This window comes from Corvus brachyrhynchos, unplaced genomic scaffold (genome assembly GCF_000691975.1).
Source record: "Corvus brachyrhynchos isolate BGI_N302 unplaced genomic scaffold, ASM69197v1 scaffold221, whole genome shotgun sequence".
Classification (NCBI taxonomy): domain Eukaryota; kingdom Metazoa; phylum Chordata; class Aves; order Passeriformes; family Corvidae; genus Corvus; species Corvus brachyrhynchos.
The window spans coordinates 3,169,832-3,192,728 of record NW_008236622.1 but is presented as its reverse complement, the minus strand read 5'-3'; the positions used below and the strand labels follow the sequence as shown (position 1 = coordinate 3,192,728).

Here is a 22,897-nt window from a genome sequence, read left to right as displayed (position 1 = left end):
GCTAGCACAGGCTGAATGCAGAATATTAGGCTGTATTGCTTACTGGAATGATGTGGGCAGAAATCCAAATCTGCAATGTGGATTCTCTTCCCTGCAGATATCTAATTTGCAAGGCAGCGTCATTGGCTTCTTTCTGAAGAGACCTTAACCCCTCTGCTTTGCTCAAGTGCTTTAATAAAATGTTGTAGAATTTCTGGTCATCCTGACTCATCCCAGGGAGAAAAAGAATATTTGGCACAAATTCCTATAAAGCAGAACATTTCTGGGCACTTCAGAGGTGGCTTTGGGTTGATGAAGATTGATGGATGTGTCCCTGACTTAGCAATTTCAAGGAACTGTTCAATAAGATGAGAACTGCAAAACTAAACCTTGTCATGTTTAACTTGTAATAGCTCTGATCCCTCTGATATGTGTGTGTATAAATAATTTAGTGCATTTCTAATAAACAGATTGCAGATCTACATTTGCAATATAGACAAAGATATATAATAAAAATTGAAAAAATTAATGGGAAACCAATAATACGTATCTTTAGAATACACCGTGATTTGAATCATCTGTGAATACAAATATATGTATCAGGTGCTTTTCCAGTCTAAAGGTGGAATAGACAAAGGATCTCATCGAAAATGCATAGATAGTCTTCTAAATTTGTGTTTCATAACAACATGGAACAGTTTTTCAAAATGTCAGGCAAACATTTGTCTCAAATAATTAACTCTAATGAAAGATAATAGATCATTAATACACATATTTTAATACACATATGCTGTTTAAGATATCCTTCCTCTGATGTGCCATACTTAGAGAAGGAAAACAATAGGATGTATACCCTGAGCATGATACAGAATAAAAGCCTGCATGTACCTCTTAAACAGGGCAATACTATTGAGGACAGCTCCTGCTTATGTAAAGATTAGCACTGTAATTCTACGAAGGACAACAAGAGCTTGGGTTATCCACAGAAGTACCTGTTGCATAAGTTAAAGCTGCTCAAAGACAGCTTTATTTTGTACACCTGACCTTTTAAAACACTCCACTCTTCTATTGAAGATGCTATTTCACTAGCTAACTCAGGAAAGATGTAACCCGTTTTCTTCACTTTAGCTTTTTGGGATTGATATCTCAAATCCCAAAGTGATGTTTAATTTTTTTTAAATTGAAGAATGCAAAATCGACCAACTTCATGTGAGTTCATTTGCTGTTCCTATTTAAGTTACATAAAAATGCAGTTCACGGAGGATGAGCTCAAATTCATCTCCAGCTAGTTGGAGGATGTCTCAGTTCCAGTAGATGGCATTCATGTAGCTTTACATTTTTTAACTTTTTATGGTTTCAGGATGAGGAACACTGCAGCAATCCATTTTAGAGCCTCCAGCAGCTTCTACTGCTTTTTGGTTTATGTTACAAAAGGGAAAGCAAAATAAAGGGAGATTTTTGCGAGTGCATTTGCCCAGTCAGCACTACTGGGTCACCAGTGTCCCAGGACACCAGTTAATTTGAACAGCAGCTGTAATGCACTTCAGGCTAACAGTGAACGTAAATAAATCATATCAGGCTGCTCAAGTACTCAGTTATCACTGGCTAGGAAAGGTAGGAGATGATTTTGCAAGCCTATGGATATGCGGAAGTCAAGATCCCCGTTGGCTTAATCTGTACACTCGTAATTTTGCTTATATGGTGCTTTTGGGTGGAAACACAATTTTTTTTCATTGCCCAAGATGCCTGGATGGCAGAATCCATCATTCTTCAGGCTGTGATGTGGCATCCTGGTCATTCATGGTGGTGTACAGTAGGTAGTACTTGGTGGTGGCTTGCTCAGAAGAACTGGGCAGCAGAGGTGCAAAATGACAATTTTCTAGCAAGGGGCTGAAAAGAGCAGCTGGTGGTTTCATCTCTGCTGTGTCCAGGGAGCTCCAAGGCAGGCCAGAAGCACAGCAGGGCAGGATGAGGAACAGGCAGTAGTGCCTAGCTGGACAAGCTGTTCTGCATTCATGGAAATGAGGATTTAAAAAATAAAGATTTTTCCATAGTCACACAACTCTACTCCTCCTATATGGTGCTTCTGCGCATTTCCAAAGATAAAAAGACTTTCCAAAGGTTTGCGTTACATTTTATTCATAGAACATTGTCTAGAAATACATGAGGGCTTACACTTTGCTGAGTTTGATTTTGTAAGGAAGTTGGAAAAGAAAAAAGCAATGTGTTACAAACTACCATTTTCTGAGGCCAAAACGCAGACAAATTTGGTTTTCTTATATCACTGTTTTCAAGAGCAGTGCATCCATAAATACATTAAACAAAGAATGCATAGGTGTGGAAAAGACAGTGCTCCTCTCTGCTCCTCCTTTCTCTAGAATTCCAAATTCAGACTTTGCATGCCTTGACACTAGAGGCACAGTTCAAAAGCTGTGGTCTTTGGTCATGTTCAACAAGCACACATTTGAGGCTCAGATGATTTTTATCATCAGAAAATATCCTACAGTCTCTCTATGGGTCTAGAGTGAAACAATTCACTAGTTCTTTTACAGGTGAAGTTCTCCCTAAGGTGTGAAGTTGTTTTTCATAAGATTTGTTTAACTTAAGTGTTTACAATTATTTAGTCCTTTCTGTTTTTTCTTATTGGGTTTTAACTGTATTAATAAAGGATTATGTTTGTGACAGTGGCACACATACTTTTGTTAATGTCATAATCTGTGAATCTCTTGCCTAAAAAAAATGTTTGTTAATTTATAAGAGTAGTTATTTTGAATGAACAGTTGCTAAAAGTGGGAGTGTTTATTTGAGTGTCATAACTGAGTTTTTTAATGTAAATGTGTAGATGCTTTGAATTAAGATAAAACCAGAATTGTCATTTGTCACCAGGTTTCTATTCAGACTATTGCTGCTCAGAGTCATTCTATAGATGTATTAACCCAATATACCCCATTCTAGAGTTTAATACATATTCTTACCCTATAGTGTAGATACTCTTATCCTAGTTGATACAGGGCCAGTCATTGAACCTCCCTTGTTGGACAGTAAATCCCGTACCTCCCCTCCCCATCCTGCTGTAGGTTCAGTTCTGGTGGAAGTATACCTTTGGATGGGGCATCCCAGATGCAGCATTGCAGCTCCTGGAGCGTGGCACCTTGCCTGGGCTGATTTACCCTGAGAGGTGGAGTAATGAGTAACGGGATCAGAATGTTTTCAGCTTCTCGACTTGGCTTATGTTGTGCAATGCAGCGTTCTTTGGTTAGGAAAAAAGGAATTGTGCTGCATGATATATCTCCCCTTATTTTAAAGTACTGTCATGTACGAAACACAGCCACCCCTGTATCTCTCTGAGAGCAAAACACACTGATGAGCAAACTTTTGCTTTATTGCAGGAATGAAGACGATGACCCAAGAAAACACAGCTTCTTCAAAACAATAAATTTCCACAGGCTAGAGGCAAGCCTTATTGACCCTCCATTTGTGCCAGATCCATCAGTTGTCTATGCCAAAGACGTTGCAGACATTGCTGACTTCTCTGAAATACGAGGAATTGAGTTTGATGACAAAGACAAGAAGTTCTTCAAAAAGTTTGCAACGGGTGCTGTCCCTATACCCTGGCAGGAAGAAATCATTGAAACTGGACTGTTTGATGAACTGAATGATCCCAACAGAGTAGTTTCTGGAGGTTATGCAAACGGAGGGGAAGCTAAATCGGGAGTTTGTTTGTTGTTGTAATTATATCATTACCAAAAAGAATAGAAACCACCTCAGAACTTTCCATATTCTGACTCTATTTCAGAAACTCAGTACACCTGTTTGAGAAGAACCAGCCAGTGTAATGTGACATTGACAGGCTATGTAGTACCACCAGCTGAATAGACTGTATTATTTTCCTTTGCTCTAAGGAAGGAGACATTTTTGTGTTATTGGAGATGTATCAAATGAAGAACCATATTTCTTCAAGAAGCTTAGAATAGAAATTCTGAAATACAACAAGCAATGATAGAGTGAAGAGGCAATAGCTTTTGAAAATGACTGATTACTGTTTTGAATACAATGATTTGTTGGTTTTGTCTCTTTTTTCTTGTTATTTCTACTAACATTTCCTCTTTGTTCTACAGTTTTCAGGAAGGATTTTTTAATTTTCAAGTAATCTTGGACAGTGGAGCTCATATACCATGTCAAACTTGGAATCTTATTGGTTAGCCAGTCTGTCTGTTAAATTCTATTAGGTTTTGGGTGGTATATTTTAATATGTTCAAATTGTCATAAGATATAAAGAAATATCTACATATCACTTGGAAATAAGAACAACAGGATCAAACTCTTTTCAAATGTGATTTTAAGATTTGAAGATAAGATAGCACCAATTTAATTGAATAAAGCATTTATTTACTATTATTAAGTGTATTCTTTTAAGTGATAATACCATATACAAAGAAAATGTATTTGTAAGTAAATAGACATTCTTTTTGGCAATTTTAAACTTATATCAGATTTCCTGATAATTTTTCTGTATTTTGGTGATAAATTAAGATACAGATAGACCAAAGCAATTCGTAATTGACTTTTTACAAGGCATTCAGTGTAAGATTTTAATTCAAGTTGCAAAATGCATTATACTATTAAGTGCTGTAATGATGAAAATGTTATGTATGCAAGTTGAAACTATCTTCAAATGTTTGTTGATTCTTGCAAATTTTGATGTGTTTTTTATTTTTCAATTTTATGACAACCTAAATTGAATTACTTGGGAATATTGCTATGAATACTTGCTACTGATGAAGTGTATTACTCATGAGATGCCTCCTGCTGATTTTCTGTGGTAAGAAAATAGGCAGTTGTTCTTTGCACAACTTTTAAAACTGATCCTGCACATGCTGGTCAGTGTCATCTATCCAGCCATAATTTCCATTGACTGAAGTGGAAGCTGAAACTACTTCATTCCTTGGAGTCCTGGAGGCTGCAAATGCCCTCTTTTCTGTTTTTCATACAGCAAACCTCCTACTGAACTCAAGGATTTCTTTTAACTAGACACAGGGGTTAACTCACACATCTGTTTTAGAAGAGGAAAACCTGTAGATACAATGTCTTCTATAGTCAGGTCTGTCATGTGCAGCACAGAGCGTTGGTATTTATTTATAACCTAATAGCACATCCCAAACTCTTAAGTTTTAAATACTTTAAGTGTTTTAGTCACAGCTAAGTAATTGGTAATACTTTGTGTTGTTCTGAGTAGAAAAATAATTGCTCTTTTTTTCTTTTAAATTTGCTTTTCCAGTGCTTTATATACTTAATATTCAAGTGAAAAATCAAGAACAGTGTTACTTAGGATTAGTGGGTAATTCTGTTCATGAATTATGAGCATAAAATTGTCTGTCTTTTGAGTGAAGACTTTGTATCAAATAGTTTGAAACAATATAAGCTGAATTCTGACTTGGTCTTTTAATTGAGAAGGATGATCCTGAAAGATTATGAAAAGCAGAGGAAGTTGAGAGGAGAGTGATGTGGTCCTGGCATGGATTTACGAAAGTGCTTCCACCACTGACATCCATTGATTTTATTTCTCATTGCTCCTACCTGCAGAAAGCTCTCACAGTGGTAGTGAATATAATAGGCTAGTATATTTAAGAAACCAAGACAGAAAACTTTTTTATATATATTATATATATATTATATATTGTGTAAATATTATAATGTTTTTTTAAACCCACAAAACACAAAATGACACAAAAAACATAGCCACCACCTTATTACAGCTAGGAGAGACCTGTTAGTGCTAGTGGCCTCAAACTTTTGTCCTGAATTGATGCACCTCAAATCCATAGAAATGCTATTTCAAAAATCCTCCAGAACCATAAAGCAGTACTCTGAAATGGCTGTAGGTTTTCCAGTGCATAACTGAGTTTTGAGTTCCCATTTGGAAAGAGGTTATGTACAGACAGAACCAGAATTTAATGTCTTGTTAGAATCACATATTCCCTGTGATATCAGGTGTTGCAAGGCTGCATTTTTCAAAATGTATTGCGATACTGAGATCTGTGAATTCGGGATGCCATGTGTGCATAGAATTAGGGTATTTAGTTTTAGAAATGTTGTAGTGTCATTAATCTCAGCAGGATGTGCATCAGTGAGATCCATAATGTTAAGTGTATCATGAATCATTCAGAGTAACTCATCAGAAGTCTGATAATGCACAGTTTGGCACAGTGTATGACAGAGAAGAATGTATTAGCTTGAAGTATTCATTAATTTTCTAAAATTCTCTTTTCACAACATGAACAACTTCTATTTGTGCTGTGGAGAGGGAGCAGAACAAAGATTATTTCATTTTCAGTGAGTCTTTTAAAAATTATTTTCAATTTTTTTTAAGGAATCTGTGAAATCCTTGGTTCTTTTCTTCTTCCTTCCACTGTAAAGTTCCTTGTTAAACTTTCAGGAGCAAAGTTATTTTAACAACCTGCTTCACCTTAACAAAAAGCCAGCAATCCCAAAAGATTTACATGTTCAATGAATTGTCTTACTGCAACCAAAGATGGTGCTCATGTGGGTAAATTTGAATGTATATGCAAGTGTTGCAAGAGCAGGGCCCAAGTCTAAAGTATTGACCAGGTCATTGGATGTTTATGATAGAAAATGAGGGATGACTTGGGGGAGGAAAATAACCTTGTGGTTGTGGATTACTTGAGTTGTTGTGGCAAAAGGAAATTTTGTAATTTGAAACTACAATTTTTTTCTTCTAGTTGTCTCCCTTTTTCATGCTTTGCCAATGTTGTGGTGTCTCACTTGGCTGCCTCCTTTTTCCAGCAGATAAGATGCATTTGAGTGCTAATATAATCTAAAAAACTAAATTGTGAACTCTGTTGCATTAAATGCAATCTGTGAAAGGTTACAGAGTTGCCCTGGCCACTCTGCAGGCATTGTACGGACAGTGCTGTCTTTCCTGCCCTGTTTTATTCAGTCCGGCTATTGGAACTGTTTGGTAATTCTAACTGTAGAAGGCTGAAATGTGAGATTCGTGGTGGCTTGATGTGTTCTTATAAGAACATCATTTAAAGTTTGGTGACACTGAAGAAAGGTTGCTGGCTCTGAGAGGGTATAAAAGAAAGACCTTTCCCTTACATCTCAAGTCCAGATTTTCTTTGATACTACCTCTGTTACCCTTACCATTGCTTCCCTAATTTCACTGAGCACAGAGACAAAATGATGTTTGGTATTAATATTAACCTAATGAAATCGTTGTTCACAGAGATTATTTCTCAGTGGTACTGAGTACCTTCAGTTGTTTCATGGCAAAGGCTCATGTAGTCAATAAATGCCTTGTGTTGCAGCAAGAAGTTCACTTTTATATTCCAATATGAAATAGATTTAGTAATAGGAAATTTAGTGTGCAAATTCCTGGCTATCAGTTGCATCTTTATTAGGGAAGGCAACTTTACATTAAGCTAAGAACATCATAACTTGAGACAGTTATTTCTTCAACCATAAACAAATGCCAATACAGAAAGCAAAACAAAAGTAAGATGAGATCTCTACTTAGAGCAGATGTCTGAAATTGTACAGTTGTAGTTATAAACTGATGCATGGTTTTATATATTTTTAATATCGGCATTTTTTTTAGAAATGAAATGCTTATAAGTGTATTTAAAATATTGTTGCTTTTACAGCTTTTAATGATATATATGTAACATTTTTCTGATCTGAATATCCACATCAATGATGAGAATAAGTAAGTATGCTCATGTTATTTATCTTAAAAAGTGTAAATTGCTTCTTTGATGTTATGACAATAATTTTTATCTTTTTATCATTAGTTTTTTAATACCAAAACATTTAATCTCTTTCTGCTGTAATGAATTGTAAAACAAGTATTTTTATTATATACAGTGTTTTTTTCTCCATGATAGGATTTAAATTAAGGTCTTTGCAACTATGGTTCATAGCACCATAGAAGCACTGAAAATCCTACCAGTTCTGGGACTTCTGCTAAAAGCAAAGCATATATTTTTCCCGAGTGATAAACACATCAAGTTTGAAATCTACAGGTGGAAGAAGGTACTGGTACTTTGCAGTATGAGACCTGACACATGTAATGTTGTGGGTAAAGGTCCCCTGTGATCAGTGCAGCTCAGGGAGTGCATTTGGAACTTTGTGTCACAACAGCCTTGGGGAGCTGCACAGGCATAGTGAGGAGTGCATGGACAGAAAATGAAAACCAACTTAAGTAAGCACATGACATTTTATGATTAGGCACTACATCATTGCAGCAAGTAACACTCAATCTAGTATTTAATTTTAAAAGTATATACCAAAAGAGTAATGTTTCTTAGGAAATAATTGCTTGGTATTTCTCTTGAGTTTCATTTATATAATAACTGTCTGAACCTGAGCAGAGCTAGTATAAAATTCTTACCAGTTAGCCCTTTTCCTTAGGGAGGGGAAATCTTTTTGGCATCTCTTGCCTAGAAAAGAGCAAGAGTAAGAACGCAGGGGGTGTCAATGTGTCTCTTGGAATACAAGTACCTTTATCCATGGGAAAACATGCCTGGTGATGTCTGTAGGTAGCACCCTTCTCCTGAGTTCCTTTCCTTTTATACGGCATAGCAGATGGTCCTTATATACCCCACTCACGTCTCCTTTCCTGTCACCTCCAGAAAACTGGCACAGTTCTGAATGAAGCCATTTCAGTTTTCAGGGAAACTTACTGTTACTTTTGTATCTTGGACAGGCAAAAGGTGCCATAAACAACAGCTTTCAACACCATTTAGCGTTGACCCTAAGTGGTGAAAGGCTTTCGTGGTGAAAAACATGGGAAAAAATCCCTGTGAGTCTCTTTGAAAGGGCTTCTGGATATGTTAGGTCTATTCCTTTCCTTCTGCCAATTTTGGGGCAGCTGCAGTGGTTAATTCCTTCCTTTCCTGTTGACCAAGTGCAAACACAATCTGGTTATTTTATCCTATTTATGCTCTTTATCCATGCTTTTCAATGTCTGAGTTTTGTTAGTTGGCCAGTTCTTCCAAGTGTTTTGTTTTCTGGTTAACATACACTGATATGGTGCTATTGCAGTGTTTGGTAGAATGACTTACAAAGAAAGAAAATTTTCATTTTTCTTCTGTACACAAGCATTAGTTGAAGTTAAACATAACTAATGAATTCTGATGTGTTTTATCAGTTGTGCTTTACCAAACTTACATGTTGGCCTGTACAGTTCATTGAAGTTCTTCTGACAGTTACATTTTACAGAGTGGAAAGATACAGTGAGGCTGAACGACATACTGTGTACATGTCCTTATGATGGGAGTTCCTCATGATGAATGTTTCCATGATTCATGTTTTTATAAAGAATGCCAAAGGGATGACTATGGATATATCACTTGTCATAACTTGTAGTTCAGTTAACAATAGTGAAGTAACTGTTTAAAAAAACAGCTATTGTACAGGAATGTTGAGTTATGTTTGCTTTGCAAGATTTCAAGCAAGCATGACATGGGATGTGCTAGACATGTCTCGTGACTTTTGAATCGCTGGGGTAAAAGGGCTACTGCAAGTAAGAGCAGATTTGTTAATCACTCCTGTATGCAAACATTCCTACAGCAATACATTCTGTTCCCACTGCACACCTTTTGGGCAGCAGTGGAAGCTTTCTTTAACTCCACTGCTAGTCTACAGTGCCTAGTGCTCAGTCTGTGCAAATCCATTGATGGAACTACAAAGAGGGAAATGGTTCCCATATCTTGGGCTTCTCAGAGGACGTAGAGCAGAGCACAGCACTGCAGTGATATGAGGGCTTGAGCCTGCTGCTGGCATCACCAGCGTGGAAGGCAGAAGTGGTTTTGGGAGTATGAAAGTGGGCAGAAGGAAGTCCGGTTTCATAATGCATGGAGTCAGTTCAGTCCCACTGTTAGGAATGGCTTCTCTAGATCAAGTGACAGTAGAGCTATTTTTTGATAGAAAATAGAAATGGATGATTGGAGTGGAACCAATGAGAGAATGTCTGCAACAGTACCAAACAGGAAGGCTCTAAAGTGTTCCTGTTTGTGCATTTCCTTGTAGGAAGGAATTAAATTCATAGTAAGAAGTATGGATAATTATTATCATTATCAGTAATAATAACACCAGGATCATAAAGAAGAACTGCTAGTACCAATTACCAATTTAGCCTGTTATTGTGCAATAACTGGAGAGAGGCCTGATTTACAAACAAGGCAAAAGAATTGTGCTTCTATTTCTGAAACATACTACCTTAAACAATGAATACCATGAACATTGTCTTGTTCGTGACAACAGGATGTCATGAACAAGAGGAGGAAACTCTCTGGTGAACTCGTACAGGACAAGTTGACACTAATCTCAAATATGGCATCTGGCTTCTAAATCCGTTTTATTCTATCTTAATTATGCAAGAACTATGAATCTGATTTGACAACAATCATTAGGCGCAGGTTTTTTCTGAAGAACAGAGGAATTTTTCCTTTCTGTTCTTTACAAGATTTTATCCCTTCCTCCAGGCTAACTTCTATCCTATTCCCTATTAGGATATTATTCATTGATGCAACTTTGCAAACAGATAAGAGGCTATTTTTGACCCCAAAACTGTGATAAAGTTGGTAAAAACAGAGCTACCTTGAGAAGATAATGATACATCAGTAATAACCTGGTGTTCAAAAAGAAGAGAAATATGCAATCAACGTATATTGAAAATTAGGCTGTAGTTTAAGGAGTATTTTCTTAAACAAAAAGGAGATATTTTAACTCATATCAGTTCCTTAGTAAAACTACTGTCCATGTCTGTAAATAAACTGTATCACTGTTGCAGGCTATTTTAATCAGCATCGACATAGAAATATTCATCCTGATATTAAGTAAGGTTTGAAGAGACCAATTTAAATATCTTGCTGCACAGAGTGAAGGCAAAGACTTAGTTCTGGATATTTGACTAAGACAGCTAAGCAGTGCTGCCAACAGTATGTACAAGTGTGTAAACTTTTGGTTTCCCATGCTTAGTGAAAGTGAGAAATGATAGTGCCAAAATCTGGAACCTACCATCAAACTAATGAGCTGTCAGAGCACACTTGCATGAAAAATTTCAAGTTTAAGGTATTGCATTAGAAAGGATGTACTCTCTGAGAGGCTGTGAGAAGGTGGAATGATTATACAGTTACGCATCTATTGATACTCAGATCTGGTTTTGTTTTACAAATAGTAAAAGCAGAAACATTCTTGGTACTTTTGGAAGAAATGTGGGAAGCTGTGCTCTGTAGTTGTATTGCTCAACTGCATCTTTTTATCAAGTACAGAAGAAGAAATCAGAAAATGTGCTCTTACTAAATTGTAAGGGTACTTTGTATGCTGCTTAAAATAATCTGATAATGATATATTGTCTGATATGACCTAAGAATTTTCATGCTTTCATTTTAGTATAAGACATCCCATAATGAGAGTTCTACTCTGTTAAATCAAGAAATGGATAAATGTTCGAATACTGGTTTTCCAAAATTCCACCCCCCGAGGTGATTTTTCTCATTTCTGCAGCTCACATTTTTGCTCCTCTCCCCATCTTTCTGTGTCAATAGTAAATCAAAATGTTATATTATTTTTGTTGTGAATGAAAATGTGGTGACAGATCCTGGATGAAAAGTCCTATAATTCATTAATTCATAACCCTAATCCAGGATCTACTACCCATGAAAACCAAAACTGAGTATGTACTCTTATATTTGGTCTTTCAAAAGGCTCCTAAGTTACCTCAGTTCCAGGCAGGGAAAGGAATAAAGAAATGGATAATCTCTTCAGAATTTTACATATGCTTTATTCAGAGAATAGTGGATCAAGTGTTTTAAACAAAGAAAGGAAGGAAACTTTTATTTCTTGCCAAGAGATTGAAACCTCCTGATCTTTTGCCAAGCTAGTTTATTTTGCTGCCAACAGTTTCCTCACCTTAAACAGCTCCTATTAATCTGTAAAGCTAACAGCAGTGAAGGAAACAGGCTCTGCAGAATGGCAACACTGTAAGAATCTGCTCTAGTTCATGTAGGGACAGATTCACTTTAAAATTTTGGTATGTATTTGAAAGCACAGACAGTTCTAGGCAGGGGGTGGGTGACCTCAGATGATTCCTAACCAGATTTTACTTTTTTCTCCAAGTGCATGAAAGTTACTGGCTTTGTAAATGTTGATCTCTTACTGCACAGGAATTATTTAACTGCTTTTGCTATTGAATAAAATATGACCCTGATTTTCAGGATTCCGTATCTTCTGTCTTTAAAAAAAAATGTTGCAATTTACTGAATTTAAGAAACTGAACTCCTCTGAAGTGAATGCATCAGGTTTGAAACTTGGTCTCCTTTAAAACTGGTGAGTTAGTTACTGCAGTTATAGCATATCCTCAGTGCTTATACTCGTGATGAAAAGCACAAGTTCTTAGATATTTTGTTACTCTTTTTTCAGTGAGAAGAACAAGATGATGAAGATGTTTGGTAAAGTCTGAAGTCAAAGGCTGGCCATGGGTACCATATGGCAAGGTTTTTAGTTTTATTATGATAATAGACCCAAGACCAGATGTGTGATGAAATTATCTTTGTGTAGTAATGGAGCATAAATCTTTCACACCCCTTCAGCATGTTGTCCCAATCAAATTTATGCAGGGCTAATTAATTGAGGAGTTCATCAGCTACAGGTATCGGTTTAGTTTTTAGTTTAGAGTAAAACAGAGGGAAAGTTTTTAACTGGAGAACTATAAATTAAAACAGTTATGAAAATTACTAATTTTGAGGGGAGAAGGTTGTAATTAGTGAGCTGTATTAACAAACATATTCCATTTTTTGTCTGGATGGACACAGGGATAGTTTGTTATTCTGAGATCCATGGAATGGACAGTGTTCCAGACTGTAGTGTTCTGAAATGACCATCATATTACATTATCTGAAAAATAGGCATTTTGAAATCAGTTTAAGACAGGATATGCAAGACCTTAAATCTTCACTTTAATCAGGAGTGGCAGTAAATGCATTAATTGTGTTCTGTTCCTGCAATCTTCCGGTAAGGAGAAAAATAGACTCATTCTGTAAAAGCTGTTATTTTAAATGAACAATGCCTTTTTTTTTCTACAATAGCAAGAGAGAAAATGCTGCCTGAATCTTTATTTTCCCCTTGCAAGTACTTTCTAATTTATAGTAAATCAAGTGAACAACCCTCTATTAATTTGTTTTTTCCATTCTATAGCTAGCAGACTGCAATTAATACTTCTACCAGCAGAAGAGAATGAAGAAATGTTTCAGACTTGGACACGCATCTCTGGGTCACCTAGATGATATGAAAATATTTGGACTGTTTAGAAGAACTTTATTTATTTTCTAATAGTAGGTGAAAACTCTTCTAAAGCCTACAACTGTCAGGCAAAGACCAAGGCATCTAAAGTAATAGTACATACTAAAGCAACTGCAATGAACTTTTGTGAATCCATCTCTAGAGGGATGGTTTGCCTACCAACTTTTCAGTTGCTCAACATACAATTTATAGATTACTGCACAGTCATTTGTATAGTTTTATGTTTCTAGTGAAAACACAAATGGTTTTATTAAAGTAAAGGGCTTTTATTTCACCAGAGAAACAAAGCAATGGGGAGGGAGACACAAGGAGACACACAGAGAACAGCTTGAGAGCACAGTATATGTGCTCAGAAGAACTCAATTAAAAAAAAAATTTTTTGCAAGTGTCTCTGTGTTCACAGATGCTTATCTGTGTAATACTAACTGACACCCTAAGGAATTTTTTTGGCTATTCTGCTGCTTCAAGTTCAGACAGCAGCGTTTTTATTTACTTTGTGCTTAATATTGACCCTCTTCAGAGCAGGGAACAGTCTTAGAGAAAGAAAAAAAAAATACTTTTAACTATATCATAGGACACACCCTTATGAAAAAACATTGTCCTTCTTTTTTGACATGAGCAACAGGCATGAGTTCTAGTAAAAGAATACTTCAGATTTCAAGGTGCCAAAAGGATTTATTCTGAAATAAAAGTTGTTGAAAAGCAGAACATGTAGTGTACTGAACCCAACACTACTTGACTCAAACGGAATACAAACTTAGAAAAGTAACATGGAAAAGGGGATTTTTTTTATTTAATAGAAATCTTAATCAGATATTTGTCTCTACAAACTGATTTATTATGTATTATTTGACCCAAAAGAAGTAAAAATCTTATGTCTAGGAAACAGCAGAGTATGTATGTCACAGGGTGAAGGCTCAGAACCAGCCCTGGAAATCTCTGTAAATGCACACAGAATCTCTGCATAAGCCAGAACCAAAGCAAAAGCTAGTAAAACAAATCCAATCTTTGTCCCATCATTAACTTGTTATTTTCCACCTGCACATTAATCACAGGTTAAGAAGTCTGCCCCAAATGTAACTAAAATGGAAAGACAACAGTGATAAAAGTAGAATACTTATAGCTTTGTAAGTTAATGCATTGCAGGAAATTAAAATTAAATGATGATTTTTGCATAGAGTTACAAGCTTTTTCAAAGTTAACAGCTGAGGATTGCAAATGAGGGTTTGTGTCTTTTAACAATGGAAATGGCAAAACCTGAATCTCCACTGGTTCCCCCAAATCCAAAATTTCTTAGGTCTGTGTTTAAGAACATTGTTTAGCAATAATTGCCAACAATTCCTCATGCTGCCTAAACAGTTTCTCCTCTCACCTAAATACAGAGTTTCCAGTTAGTGGCTTACTTGTCTGTCAGTTTACTTAAGGTTAGGTATATGTAGATATGATGAACTGGGTTTGTATCTTGATAGTATGAATTATTAATGATTAAATAAACCTAATTTAAAACCAGGTTTTGAAATTGGGCCTCCTTCTAAGAATATTTTTAAATGCAGAACAGATACCGACAAGACACATATTATAGCTGCCCTACCTGGACTCCACTGTGGGTCCTGACATAATGATTTAGGATCTAACAAAAAATCTGCTCTTATTGAGATCATCTCAACCACTTCACAATTACCACAGAGGGAGGAACAGCTGTAATTGTATTTCATGGTCAAATTTAAGGCAGATATTTAGTATTTCCTGCTGTAGTATTTATTTGAACATTGTTTGGGACAATCTATAATCAATTTGAGTATGAATTCATTGCCTATGATCTACGCAAATAACTACTTTCTCTGCAGTCACTTCAATGTTTTCAATGTGATTAACTCTCTGTTTTTCTGTTGTAGTTACACAGGGAAGTCATTCCTCTCAAGTATTGGTTAGTAACCTTTAATAACCTTGCTAATGATGTTTTCCATGTGGCAAATGTGAGTAGTCCATCTTGACATGAAGTGAAAGGATAGCAGCTGTACAGCAGCCTTAGCACTACAGGTGTGTTCAGTGCAGTGGCCAGCTGTGCTTAGTTTGTGTTTAAATGCTGAGAACACAACACTGCTCTTCATAGCACATATGAAATACAGTTCCTTCATCAGTTTCATAAATCATCTTCCACACCTGGAAGCTGCACTGTGATTTCTGCCAGAAATCACAACCAGGTTTGCTCCTTAAGATGGCTGTAAGTACTTTAATTTATCTGTGTTATGGAATTACTTTAAAAAAATCCATTTCTGTGGCCCCAGATTTGTTAACAGATAGATCTCAGATATAATCAACATGTCCTTGTCTGAACATTAGAATGTGCAATTATATTTGCACAAATCTATGCAGATGGGCTTTTATTATAAATGATCTTCTCTTTCTCATGTTAGCAAACAATTTAGTGAATAAATAAAAAATGAAGATTGACAGTATTAAAGTGTCCATTACAATTACAGCAGCAGAGAACTGCAGTAACAAGGATGTAGAACATTTCAATCTTTTTTAATACTCAGGGTTTTTTTGTAGTTGAAGATTTTATTTTCTCGTAGGCTCTGTGATTATAACAGACCACATTTTGACAGGGTTTTCTTTTGATTTTTCAGTGAACTAGATCCTGCTCCTTCTGCTCAAACACTTCCATTCATGTATGGCAAGTATCTCTCCCAGCGCAGGAAGAAGATACAGCAGCTTTGCTTATTATGTGAGCACTCAAGTGTGGATTTTTGTTGGTTTTGTCTGCAGTATGAATTTGAAAAAAAACTTTCCCAAGCCACCATGTTTTAAAAAATGTATAGTTTCCCAGCATCTTAGTAACCATGGTAACCACTGTTGCCCTTAAAATAGATAAGTTAAATGTTCTGTTTAAATACAGTTTCCTTCCTTTCAAAGGATTGCATCTGACAATAGGAGGTAGAATAAACATTTTCAGATTGTATTATGATTAGGAAGCAATGAAAAGGGAGGCCTGTTGTACATGTTTGTTCAAATGTGGGAGAAATTGGAAAATACATTTTAAAAATAATTAAAAACCTTTATTGGTGGCCCTTTTGGGAAAATCTGCTAGCATTTACTGGGAATAAAATATGCAGGAGCCCGCAGAATCAAAAAGAAATAAGCACATGGATCCTATGTAGCTCTGGTTCTTTTCTATTATTCCTATAATACTTATTTATAAAATTATGTTATAGACTACATTGTATCTACGGCCTTTTAAAAACCACAGATAGTTAAAAACCAACAAAAATCAATTGCTAAGAGTTTACGATTTTGTTTAAAGTGATTTAATTATTTGCTGTGAGGGTAGTACAATCTTACCAAAAATGCTGTAAAAAAGTCAGACCAAAAATAGACTAATGGTGGAATTCCCACACATTCACACTAGAAAGAAAATGCTGACTTTCATTTTCCATATTCAAAAGTGCTCTTTTTTTCAACTTCCTTTTCAAAACTTGTATAAATGGACAGATTAACTGCCTAGCATAAAAAGTGGATATTATCTCAATTTGTAAGCCTTGTGACTTTGTGTGGGTGTTCCACAATTGTACTTACTATAGGGATACTCCCTACGAATGAATTTATCAGGAACAGATGGATGTAGGACTTCATGGAAAAAATGCTAAGCATCTGCAATATCGTTTGTGGTTAATGATAGGGGAAGGTGGTTGGCTTTTTAACAAATCTAGCTCTCACTGAGGGGCAGACACACTCAAAAAGACTCAATAATTAACCTCAGATAAAAATATCAGTCAGGAGCTGTTCCTGTATAGCAGCTGGTTCAATATTTTTGTAACTTGAGTTTGATGCCACCATCACTAAGGTGTATGTATGTAACACACACTGTTTGGATTAGGAAGTAAAATGGAACATACCCAAAACAAGTAGGTTACAATACATTTTTAATAGTTGAAGGGGAACTACATTGCAATGGTTTATATAATACTGTTAACTTTCGGCTAAACAGAACATAAAATCTGGCTTGCTATAATTTTTTTTTAGCTAATGTATGCTCATAAGGACTAATAATAGGCCTTATGAGTCACAAGCATTCATTAAGTAAGCCACCAGAGTTTAAAAAACATAACAGTTGAGATCTAGTCTGTTTGAAGTGAACAAGTAAATTAATATGTTTTAAGTAATAGTGACTCTTTTAAAAACACTATAATCATATGCTTCTAAATATTTAAGATTCTTTATTCTATGCAAAACCATCATGTTAATTACTGGATTAGCAAGAATATCTTTCAAAACCAAACTTGAACCCATCTTCTAGGTTTTGAAACACATTTGGAATTCTTGACTCCCTCATGATGGTCCCAAGGGGAAATGTGTTACTCTCACTCGTATTTGGTTACTGGGGAAGGCACAGTTCAGGCACAGGCTTTGGTTTGCAGGGAAAAGCTGCTTTTTTCTTTACTTATCCCGCTGGCTTGATTCGGGTGCAATTAAATCAAAGGATTTGTTCAAGATCACTAAGGGAATCAGTGACTTGACTGGGGGAAGAAAGCTGGACTGGGAAAACTGAAAATACTAGTTCCCATCGTGGGACAATCTCTCAGTAGCATTTAAGTAAATTAGAGGGGCAACCTATTGTATTTCAGAGTCATCTGCACAAACTGCTGCATTGTATAGACTAAATTTATATCGGTAGGGAAATGCAGATACAGAAGGAAAACTGAATGAAAAAGATGAACACTTTCATGTGACAGGTATCTTAACAGACACACCAGATAAAAACCAGAAAAATGTAAATAAAATTTTGTCTTCCAAAGATTTTTGGTTTTTTAGGTATCCCTTTTAGAGGAAAAGTTTATAATGAGTCTTTCTTGCTTGTCTTTAGCCGTGTATGAGTCAACCTTTAAAAACTGTGTTTTGTAGCTTACAGGTGTTCAAAGCTCCTTTGTCTTCTTTTGTTGTTGTTTCATCATTTTTCTTTTCCCAGTGACCTAGAGACATATCAGTACAATCATGTTGGTATGATACCACTGCTTTTATCAGTAAGATTAGATGACTGCAAAAGACTTCCCTGCTGCATACATTGATTACTGGTAGGAATAAGAAGTTGTCATCTTCTATGATAGCAGAAAGCAATGACATATGGACATGGGCTCATAATTTGCATCAGAAAATTTGGTGGTAAAGGAATAGAGAAATTTAGTATTTTCTAATGTATTTTCAAGGGCAGAACATAATGCTGCAGCAAGGACAGACTCCTGCAATTTCTTTCTATCCTCTTCCTCCTTCCAAACCTGACCTCACTTCTCCAGGCCTTTCATTCCCTCCAACATCAATTTTTCAACAGTGTTTTGTCTTCATAGACTCTTCATTTCAGCCTCAGTCTCCTGACTTAGCCAGCAGTGCTGGCTTTCTCCTTGGCTTGCTGCCTGAGTCCCTTGCTGAACTCAGGATGTGGTTCTGCCAATCTAATTGTGGGCTGCCACTGAAAGGGGTAGTCCGTCCTGTTCCTCCTACTGTCTGTCCTGGTCTCCCTTGTGAGCTGAGTCAGGGAACTAAACTTGTATAGTTCCTTTTCTTTCAGCTCAGCTCTCTGAATCAGGTCATCATGGGGTAAAATGAACACCAATGCTAAAAATCACAGCCAGGGTTGGAAAGGGACAGTGGAATAGGGAGAGGAGGGACCATCTCTTTTAGCAGCACTTGATAATTAATGTGAGTTTCATCATTAAACCTAATTTCCAGCCCCAAACTCCTCACCCTGCCTGTCCTGTGCTTTATTTTACCCCTTTAGCCCCTCTTCCTAATGGCTTCCTGTTTGCCCCTGCCCCTTCTGCTCCCATCCCAGGGATACTCATGAACTAATGGAAGCTGTCTTGCCCAGCTCCTTTTTTTTCTGTGTCAGACCTGTACTTCACTGATGTATTGTAGACAGACTTTGCCAGTAAACACCTGTGGTCCCTCACTCAATTGCTGTTTATAAGGTATTAGCTCAAGAGGATAGAAAATGCTTCAGCAATTAAGACAGATACTTCATTCTTATAAATTCTTCTCAAACCAGCTTTCATTAAGAAGCTCTTTTACTTGTCCATGAAAAAAAATCTGGAACTGGACTCTGACAGTGTGTTATAAAATGGATAAAAAGGCTAATAGTTGTGAAATTCCTACAGTTTGAGCTTTCCTCACTTTGAACCCTTTGTATTAAAAATAAGCAGCAAAATAGTTTTCAACAATAGTTAGAGTCTCTTGTTCTCACTGTAAACAAATGCTGAAAATCTGGGCAAAAATCTCCTCTGCATAATGCAAGTCAACTCCCATTTACTTCACAGGAGTTATCGTGCTATATGTGAGAGCAGAATCTTGTCTCTGTGAATAAAGAAGTTTTTTCAAGAGTGAGGGGGCTCTGCATAATGAATGCATTTTTACCAGCCCTTTCTGATTCATTGGCAAACTCCCAAACACAAGAACTGTTTCTGTAGTCTTTCTACTCTCACAATGACAGACATTTTCTTTTTCATTTTTTAGTGGGAAGTCTTTTGTACATATTTTTCTCATGAAAATGTGTCTCTTGGTATTTTGTACAGTGAAATAGAAAGTCTATTTCAGTCACAATATTTTTGAAGTTGTTCTGTCCTGAGTTTATAGTGTATCTTCTAATTCCAGTTTAAACTTAGCTGAAGATAAAGAAGCAGATTTGAGCCTTATGTGTACGTCTCCTGCAATTCAAAAGCTGCTTTGAAACAAGACTGGGCAGGCCCCTCTGGAAGTTACAGCAGACCCAGGGAGCTATCCAAGTCATGCCAAAGTTGTGTCATGCTGTGGTCCACCCTAGACCCAAACTAGAAAAGAAGGGGATGGCTTTCTAGTTTTCAGGAATTCTCCAATGGGCCAAAGTGAAATTCCCTTTAGCAACCCCCCAAAAAGCCAAACCAAAAAAACCAAAAAAAACCCACAAAACCCCACCAAACTTGTTCTGAAGAACTGCCCTCTACAGACCGTCTGTACTGTTAACTATTACAATCTTGCTTCCTATCATATTTTATTTTTTTCCCCAGAGTTCTGCATGACAATTTTTAAAAAGAACTTAGCAGGTATGTTTAGGCAATATTTTTAAAGTTTGGAACATTTTGTGTTCTATGATTTACAGTTTTATCATCATCATACCTTATTTTCAAGGTGGTTTTCTTCCTGTTGTGCTCTGGGAAATAGATATTAGTGATTATACCATTATAAAGATCCAGAGAAACAAGAAATTGTAAACTGAGGAGCACTCTTAGTGCTGAATGGTCTGTGAGATGAGCCCACACTTGACAATGTTCAGACACCCATATTCAGAACCACCAGTGCCACTCCCTCATTTCTGTCTGTGGAACCAACTCAGGTATTTCAGTAACCACCTGACACACACGACTGGATTTCTTCCAAACCTGAGTTAAAACCTGTCTTTAAAAAGTATATCTAATCTCATGCTTAAAACCCAAACAAAGGTATACCCACTATCTTAGCTGATATAAATTATTTAAATGTTTAATTGCCCTCACAGGCAGGAAATGTCAACATTAGGTTTGTCTTGCTCCAGTTTCCAGCAAATGGATACTATTGCCTTTTTCAGCCAGGTTGAAAAGGTCATACTATCAAGATCTCTTTCCTGTATTTAAGTACCTTTTCAAAGTAATCCAGTCTCTTGTCAGGTTTTTTTCCTTTCAGAAGCTAAATAAGATGAAATGTGGAAGCTTCATATTCTACGTTAGCTTGTTTTCTGCTCCCTGGATATTTTTTCAGTACTCTTTGAACTATCACTAATATTTCCCTGTTACTGTAAATATCAGAAGTCACTGCAGGTGTTTTTGTACCATTTCTTCACCAATATGTGCAGATTTCTCCTTTCTAGAAGACAAGTTTTTATGCCCAGTAGATTGCATTAGTTCTTTTCCTTTTCCTGTGATGTAGCACTGCCAGGGCTGTGCTGGTCCCTGTGCCAGGCCAGGGCCCTGCCCACCTGGCCCCCAACTCTGGGGCTGATGTCCAGGCCTGGGCTCTTGCAGGTAACCGTGTAGCAGATCATGCTGTCCTCATTCAGCACTTTGTATTCACTGGAGTAGGGAGGGACCCTTCCATTATTTTACCTGGGATCAGTGTGTAGCTCATGGGTTTATATGCCCAGGAGTCAGAATATTGACCTTCCTGCATCTCAGGAACAGTCTGATGTTTCCATCCAAGTCAGGTTGGGCTGCATGAGATTGCTGATTTTAAAAACGAGCATAATGGTTAATATAATAAAACTGAGCCTCTGAAACTCAAGAGTACAGAGTACAAAAAGTTTCCTATATTTTATGATGTGCAGACTAAAGAGTTTCAGTGATGCTGGATAATTCTAGTTTCTGTAATACTTTGGTTTACATTTTCTGTAATTTAAAAAAAATATGAATATATTTAGATGTTGACATTTCACTGCATAATGTAGGGCTTGGTCATTTCTTAGAGACAATCTGATTTTTTTAATCTATGTTAAATTCCTCTGTTCTTTGCATCTAGTAAACTCTAATGTTATTGAATCAATATGGTGCCCATTCCAAAAAGATGGATATAGGTACATGTTGCTGACATGTTATTCCGTAATAGTGAAGGATACCTATTTGAATAAACTGGGAAAAATAATTCAGCAAAGCAGATGTTAAAATGGAATGACGGTCAGGTTTTGCTTGGTGACATTTAAAAGAAAAATAAAAATGGAGATGGCTTATTTCTGGCCTGAAATGGAATCTATTAGCTGAGTAGTGTGACACAGAGTAATCAGTGAGTGATACGTTTTCTGCTGCTGTTTTACAGCAAATAGAATGATTTAGATGATGTACTGTAACAGCAGAGAATACTGGAATCAAATGTTCAAGAGGCAAACAGGTTTATTCTATTTTATGCTTTACATTTACTGCTTTCTGGAAATACTGCAACCATTGTAAAGATTTAAACTAACCGTGCTGATAAATATGTATTTCCTCATAAGACATCTCTTAAATTGTTTCTCTTACACCAGACTACATCTGAAAAACGTATCTTTTCCATTCGGATTTGATCTCTTACTATTTTAAGAACTGCTTTGATGTAGGAGCTTTCCTGTTACACTTGAGTTTTGCAAGGTCCCCGGTTAATGCCATTATTGACACTGGCTGAGAACTCTGAGGGAGAACACGTTAGGGCTGACCCCCAGGGCTGGGGGTACGCGGGGGCTGCCACTGCTCCGCTCCGTTTGGGGAAAGAGAATTCCAGGGCGTAAGCTCCTGATCCGTGCCAAAGAGTAAATGAGGCTGCTCCTCTGCTATCAGCCGGGGGATGGGGAGGGGGGTTTTGTGCTGTGTTACTTGGACCTTCAGGAGCGTGACAGCAAGAGAGCTTTTGAGCCCTGATGCATCAGGAGTCACATTACCAACAGCCCTTCTAGAGCATCGTGACACGTTTGTGTTCTGTCACCTGGTGTTTTAGGCTGGTGCTGGCTCACGGACGGAGTGCCGAGACGGAGGTTACACTTGCGAGCCTTTCTGTCCCCTGGCACTTCTCTAAGATGCGTTGTGCATCAGGACCCGCCCCGCCGGGCAGGCACCCCCGCGCCGCCCCGGCC

The 22,897-nt window shown here is 36.9% G+C and overlaps 1 protein-coding gene across 4 annotated transcripts in view; it reads left to right on the top strand.

Annotated features, from left to right (window-relative positions):
- GRK7 (G protein-coupled receptor kinase 7) overlaps positions 1 to 22,284 on the top strand; it is a 40,757-nt gene extending 18,473 nt beyond the window's left edge. Inside the window, exons 4-6 of one of the 4 annotated variants that reach the window (XR_001859427.1) lie at positions 3,369 to 13,334; positions 15,198 to 15,229; positions 15,933 to 22,284. Coding sequence is in view for 1 of the 4 variants with exons in the window: in XM_008644147.2 (XP_008642369.1) it covers positions 3,369 to 3,711 (343 nt within the window). In the remaining 3 variants the exon portion in view is untranslated. Of the gene's footprint in view, positions 1 to 3,368 lie in introns of all 4 variants that reach the window. The other 3 variants (XR_001859428.1, XR_001859426.1, XM_008644147.2) reach the window with 3 other exon arrangements.
- The last annotated feature ends 613 nt before the right edge of the window (positions 22,285 to 22,897 follow it).